Source organism: Trypanosoma conorhini (assembly GCF_003719485.1).
Source record: "Trypanosoma conorhini strain 025E chromosome Unknown Tco_14.4_contig_00887, whole genome shotgun sequence".
NCBI lineage: Eukaryota > Euglenozoa > Kinetoplastea > Trypanosomatida > Trypanosomatidae > Trypanosoma > Trypanosoma conorhini.
The window spans coordinates 1-5,825 of record NW_021704979.1 but is presented as its reverse complement, the minus strand read 5'-3'; the positions used below and the strand labels follow the sequence as shown (position 1 = coordinate 5,825).

Sequence of the window (5,825 nt, the reverse complement as noted above, 5' to 3'; positions counted from 1 at the left end):
GCGAGGTTGTGGCGCTGGAGAGGAAGGAAGAGTTGGGAGGTCAGCGTGACGGAATCGGAGGTGCCTCCCCGCACCGCCGCATCCGCCGCCAGTGACCCGACGAACTCTGCGCACGGCGTGGCTGCAGCAGCTGGCGGCGTGTCGAAGGAGCCGTCAGGGGCCGCCGGCACTGGCCCCGCGACGACCGACGCGGCTGGGAGTTCTGCGGGGGATGCGTCGGTGCCGCGCGGTGGTCCGGTGCCGGGCCTCAACAACGCCTCCGCCACACTCGCAAGGGAGGCTGCGGGCACAGTGCAGAGGGAGGCTGGCGGCGGCGACGGCACTGCGCGTGGGCGTGTGTCTGTGATGCTCTCGCTGCTTCTGCTGGGGCTGTGGGGCCTCTCCGCGCTGTGCTGAGCGGCGGTGGCGTCGCTGGACCGCGGCGCGCAGAGGGAACGCGTGTGCGTCCCCCTCCAAGTTAATTGCTGATCCGCTGCGGATCGTCTTTGCTTCCCGGTCATGTGCGAGTTCTCCCGTTGGGTTGAACGCCGGGAACAATTCTCTTCTTTTCTTCTTTTCTAAACACTTTTCTTTATTGCTTTGCTTCGCCCACTCTCCCCACGGAGGGGCGGGCGCCACTCGCGGCTGCCGGCTGCTCCCGCCCAGAGACGCGCAGAGCGGAAGGTTCTTCGTGCGCCGCGCAGAGGAGGCGGTGGGTGGGCGGGGCGACGGCACGCTGAGGTGCCCCCAATGAAAAAGTGAGCGCTGCGTGGGCATTGAGGGGGACGTGTTGGGGTGGAGGGAACATATATCTTTTGGGTTTTCCTTTTTGTTTTGTTTTTGTTTAATGGGGGCGGAAATGCACGCGGCGCAGTGTTGGCGTGCGTGGCCAGCCGTATTTGTCTGCCTGCATCGTCTTCCGTTTTAATTGTTTTTGCTTTTCCGTAAGTCTTTTTTTTTCTGCTCGCTTTGCTTCTGCACGGCGATCGTGCGACTCACCGCGGGCTGAGCCGCGGCGCCGTGCCCGGTGTGGCTGCCGTGCTGCTTTCCTCCTGCCTCCTTCGCTGCGTGCGGGCGTGGCTGGTGATGTGCTTCTCTCTTTTCTTTCCTTTTCCTTTTCTCTGTGCGTGTGCCTTTGGGTGGCGTCTGCTGCGGGCATGTCGTGCGTCCCGGCGTGCTCGCCTTCTTTTTTGGCGACTGCAGCGGCGTGGTGTTGGGGGCGGGCGGGGGCCTCTTTTTTCTGCGGCTGCGCTCGCCGTGGGGATGTTTTGCGTTGCCCCAGTCGCGCGGGGAGGGGCTTGCCGATTTCCCCCGCGTGTTTGTTTGGGTGCATGCAGCGGCACCGGGGGGTAAAATGCGGGGCCCCAACCGCTGCTGCCCTGCCGCGCGTTGCTGCGGAGCGAACTCGTGCGGCGCGGCGCACTGGCGGGTTGACGGTTGGGCCGACTGCGGGGACTGTGGCGGCTGCGGCAGCCCGTGCCCAGGCCCTGCTGATTAGTTGCGGTGCTCGGCGGCGGATGCATGCGGGCCGCTCGGGGCACGTGTTTGTTTTTTGCCCCGCACGTTTGTTTGTTGCGCTGCCCCCACTGCCGCTCCCAAACCCATCGCCGCCGTCGTTGCTTTGCTTCTCTCTAAACTTATCTTCGCACACACGCACGCAACCGACGCGCACGCGATGCGCCTGTAGTGCCGTGCAGGTGGATGATGTTTTCTCAGCCTGCGCTGGCAGTGCCGTGTGCGGCTGCTGCTGCGGTTTCCTCGCGGGCTGTGAAGGGAAGGGAAGGAAACCGCACAGCACGAGGGGGAGTGCGCTGTGGCTGACTCGTTTTCCTTGCGGGAGCCGCCTCATTTGGGTGGTGGTGGCGGGCCCACTTCCCGTGTGCATGTGCGTGTGGGGGCGGCTGCTCTTCGCTGCTCCGTCGTGGGTGGATGCCGGCGCTGCTGTGCGTCTTTCTTGCGTGGCTGCGTGAAGTTGCTCGGCTCCCGCCTTTTTTGTTTTTTGCCACCTGCTCTCTTCACTGTCTCCGCTGCACTCCCTCTCCTTTTCTCTCTACTTCTCTTGTTTTCTGCGTCTTTTCTCCGCTGACTTCAGCGAGTCTGCCACGACTCTACGAGCACCACTACTACTTCTGCCGATGGCGACGACGCTGACGGTGCGGCGCCGTGCGGTGTGCGCCGCGGCGCTCCTCGCGCTGCTCTGCGCCTCGTTTGTCAGCGGGGCGACTGCGGCGGTCGGAGGCGGCGGTGCAAAGGCTGCTTTTCAGTTTGGCGGCGGGCCCCTCTCCGATGCTTTGAACCACGCGAATTCCCCTGCTGCCCCGGTTGCCAACGGGGCCGTCGTGGGCCATGCAACTGCTGCGCCTGTGTTGCAGAATGACTCCCAGCGCCCCGACAAAACGGAGCTTCGTGATTCCGCCACTCGCTGCTGTACGAATAACTGCGATGATTGTGTATCCAAGGGAAATTGTGCGCCATGCCATCCGGGTGTCTCTGGCCGGCCTCCCACGGCTAATGGGCCTCTTGCTGCAGCTGCAGCTGGTGGCACAACGCCTTCGCATGAAATGGGGAGTGCTGGCAGTACATCTCCTCGTGGCGACAGGAGTGATGTTGTTGAATTCCAAAAGGGGCGAAATGTCTCAGCTTCCACCGTCGGTTGCTGGAGTTGCGGGTGGCCCCAATGACCCGCCGGCGACTTGTGCCTCTGGACTGCCTTCCGCTGCCGCTGCTGCCGCTGTTTGCCCACACGCCGTAACTGATGTTCCTCCTCCCCCCAGCGGAGCACAGACCCCGACACCTTCTGGTCGTGTTGCGCAGCAGAGTTCCAGCGCCCCTGCCTTTTCCCACTTGGGCGGCGACGGTGGCGGTGCTCGCGGCGGGGTCCCTGGCGCGGCCCCTGCGGACCGCGTGACGCCGACACCGCGGCTTTCAGTCGACGGGCGGTCGTTGGGTGAAAGGGCGGCGAGCAGCCCGAATGTGGCTGGGAGGGACGTGATACGCAGCAGAGACCCGGCCTCCCCTGCCGGCGGCACCGCGAACGCAGACCGACGCAGTGCGGGAGGGCAGAGTGTAACTGCCGCCGCTGGCACCAACTCGGGTGCGGCGAGCGCAGACAACCCCGAGACGGCGGCCCCCCACAGAACACACTCCGGCAAGAAGGACAGCAGCGACGCCGCCGCTGCGTGGGTGCGTGCCCGGGCCTTGCTGCTGCCGCTGCTGCTGCTCACTGTTGCCCTTGCCTGTGCTGCTGGGCAATGCTGAGGGGCAAAAGATACACACACATCCACCCGCACACCCCGGAGGGGACGACGCGTACTGTTTTTTGTGTGCTTATTTTCCTTGCCCTCCCTGTGGGGCAATTCCTCTTTCTCCTGTGCTCTGAGGGATGTTTTCCTTCTCCTTTTCTTTTTCTTTTTCTTTGCTTTTTTTTCTTGCTTCTCCACTCCATGCACTTTCCCACGGGCGGCGCACCCTTTTCCCCTCTTCTGTTTGCTCCCACACACACACACGCGCGGTGCCGGCCGCATTGCTGTGCGTCGCACGGACCGCCCAAATGAGGCGCGAGGCCGCGGCCACCGTGAGATGCAAGTGTGCGTGTGGTTGTGTGTGCGACCGGGGCATTTGTTTCGTTTTTTATTCATGCAGGTATTAAATATACACACACACTTCCTCACGGTCCTTTTGTGCTGCTGGACACGTGAAAGTGAAGGAACACCACCTGCCGAAGTGAGTTCGTTTTATTTTCATTTAATTTTGGGAGGGGCGTTGCGGGGTTTCAATTTCTTTTCATTTGCTTTTTAATGTTTTTTCGTTGGGGCCACTCACTGCGGCTCACGCTGAGTTTGTGCGCCGTGTCCGCCGCTGTGCCGCTGCGTGTCTCCGCGTCTTGTTTTTTCCCACTGCCGCCGCTGGCTGTGCCGCCGACACGCCCCCGTTTCCTCCTCCTCCTCCTTCCCTCTAGAGGCACCGGCGACGGTTCTTTCTTTTTGTTCTTCGCTGCGGCAGAGGAGCGGCAGGCTGTGCGGCGGGCTTCGGACCCGCCCCGTCCCTCTCGCCGCGTGCGTTGTTGGGCGTGCGCTGTGCGGCCGGCTTCTCCTCCGCGTGTCTTCCCCCTCGCAGGACGGGGGCGTCGCACTTTGCCTGCGCCGTGCCGCCTGCTGCGGCGTGTGTGCGCGGCTCTCTTTTGCGTCTCGCCCCCACACTTCTCTGCGTGTGTGTGAAGGGAGGGCGGCCGCGAGGGGTTCGTCCGTCGCCGCTACGGAGGCGCGGACAGTCGCGCTGAGCCAAAACAAAATAAAAAAGCCGCACGACGCCTGCGGGAGGCAGCGTCACTTCGCACGGCGTCCCGCATGATGCGTGCGCCCTGCGGCTGCGGCGGCTGCGGCGGGTGCGGCGGTGCACTGGCGGGGCGCGTGGCTGCCGGAGGACTCGGGGGAAGTGGCGGTCGCCGGCACGGCGCTCGTGCACGTGCTGCGCAGCGGCGGTGCGCCTGCGGGCGCTTCGGTGGGGGAGGGGGCGGCTGCCGTCGGTGACGTTTTTTTTTTTCGCGGCGGCTGCGGGTGAGTGCCGCGTGGGGCTGCGTGGCATCCGGCAAGAGTCCCGCGGGGGGTGGGGGAGTTCGCGGGGTCGGGGAGCAAACGACGTGGGCGCTGCGAAGGGGGCCGCGGGAGGGGCGGGGTGGGGGTCGCCGGCACGTCCACTTCGTCCACTTTGTGTGTATGTGGCGGGAGGGAAAAAAGTGCCCTTTGGGTCCCGTTGCGGTGTGCGGTTTGCCGCTGCCTGTCTATCGTGAGGGCACATGCTGTGTAACGTACACAAAACCGTCTTTTGCCGTTGCTGCTTTTCTTCCTTAGCGGGACGGCAATGTCTCGACCGTTCCTTCTTTCTCTGCTTGTGTGTGTTGGTTGAATGCATCCATTCCGCGGGCTGCTCATATCTGTGTGTGTGTGTGTTTGTCCCTTTTTTTCTCTCCTTCTTTCTGCCCCTCGCTAGACGCTGTGCGTGTCTGTGTGTTTGCTGCAGTGGGAGGAGTGTGGCGATGGCCGGTCGTGCGCTGTTGGTGTGCGCCCTCTGCGCGCTGTGCTGCGCCGCCGGCGGGGGCTGGGCGGCGGAGGGGGAGGGCTACTGCACGGAGCGCGACTGGAGGGACTTGCGGGCGGTCGCGAAGGACATGAGTGAGGCGGAAATTGCGGCGAAGTACTGCGGCCGCAAGCCGGAGTTTGTGCGTGGGCTGCGGGCGAGTCTGCAGGGCGATGGGGCGGAGGAGGGGGCGGTGTCTGGCCACGGCGGAGTGGGCGGCGGTGTCGAAGGCGCTGCCGGCGGCGGGCTCGCACAACCCGCCGGAGCAAAGGAGGAAGGGGAGGAAAATAATCCGCAGGCGGATACGCATGGCGCCGAAGTTTCGAGAGAAGAAACAACTGGGCCGTCAGGGGAGCACGGAGGACTGGGCGGGTCACCGTCACGAGAAAATGAACCGTCGCCATCAGGAGAAGCGGAAGGGCACTCAGCATCGGGTGCTTCTACTGGCGTAAAGGCCGCCGAAGTTCAGCTTGGGGCTTCGCTGGGCGGGCCAAGCGACGCTGAGACATCGCTAGGCGAAGGACAGACAGAGAACAGTCTGCAGGGGCCACCACATGCAGCGCCTTCGACAGGGCTCGACGGTCAAAGAACGGTACAAGAGGAACAACACAAAACGGATTTGAGCACGCCTGAAGAAGTTCCATTAAAGGGAGCAGACGTCTCGACAACACAAGGTGATGAGCACACTCAAAACTTAAGGAATACATCAGATGTAAATGCCCAAGAAACAACCGAAATCGTTCCCTCTCAAAATTCCAATGTTGCTGCCG

The 5,825-nt window shown here is 63.4% G+C and overlaps 5 protein-coding genes across 5 annotated transcripts, besides 4 other annotated features; 4 read left to right on the top strand and 1 right to left on the bottom strand.

Annotated features, from left to right (window-relative positions):
- Tco025E_08826 (uncharacterized protein) lies at nt 1-396 on the top strand (the record flags this gene model as incomplete). The annotated part of the gene is made up of 1 exon (XM_029375665.1): nt 1-396. A coding segment is annotated over one exon (396 nt), but the record flags the coding sequence as incomplete, so codon positions are not given.
- A 674-nt stretch (nt 397-1,070) lies between these two features.
- Nucleotides 1,071-1,116: a sequence feature (A-rich).
- A 194-nt stretch (nt 1,117-1,310) lies between these two features.
- Tco025E_08825 (uncharacterized protein) lies at nt 1,311-1,949 on the top strand (the record flags this gene model as incomplete). Its single annotated transcript, XM_029375664.1, has 1 exon — nt 1,311-1,949. One exon carries the CDS (start codon nt 1,311-1,313, stop codon nt 1,947-1,949), a length of 639 nt encoding a protein of 212 aa, XP_029224225.1.
- A 39-nt stretch (nt 1,950-1,988) lies between these two features.
- Nucleotides 1,989-2,039: a sequence feature (GA-rich).
- Nucleotides 2,040-2,102: 63 nt separating this feature from the next.
- Nucleotides 2,103-2,459, bottom strand: Tco025E_08824 (uncharacterized protein; the record flags this gene model as incomplete). Its single annotated transcript, XM_029375663.1, has 1 exon — nt 2,103-2,459. One exon carries the CDS (start codon nt 2,457-2,459, stop codon nt 2,103-2,105), a length of 357 nt encoding a protein of 118 aa, XP_029224224.1.
- Nucleotides 2,460-2,490: 31 nt separating this feature from the next.
- Nucleotides 2,491-3,237, top strand: Tco025E_08823 (uncharacterized protein; the record flags this gene model as incomplete). Its single annotated transcript, XM_029375662.1, has 1 exon — nt 2,491-3,237. The coding sequence occupies one exon, from the start codon at nt 2,491-2,493 to the stop codon at nt 3,235-3,237; it is 747 nt and encodes a 248-aa protein (XP_029224223.1).
- Nucleotides 3,238-3,364: 127 nt separating this feature from the next.
- Nucleotides 3,365-3,413: a sequence feature (A-rich).
- Nucleotides 3,414-3,912: 499 nt separating this feature from the next.
- Nucleotides 3,913-3,934: a microsatellite.
- A 1,080-nt stretch (nt 3,935-5,014) lies between these two features.
- Nucleotides 5,015-5,825, top strand: Tco025E_08822 (uncharacterized protein; the record flags this gene model as incomplete). Its single annotated transcript, XM_029375661.1, has 1 exon — nt 5,015-5,825. A coding segment is annotated over one exon (811 nt), but the record flags the coding sequence as incomplete, so codon positions are not given.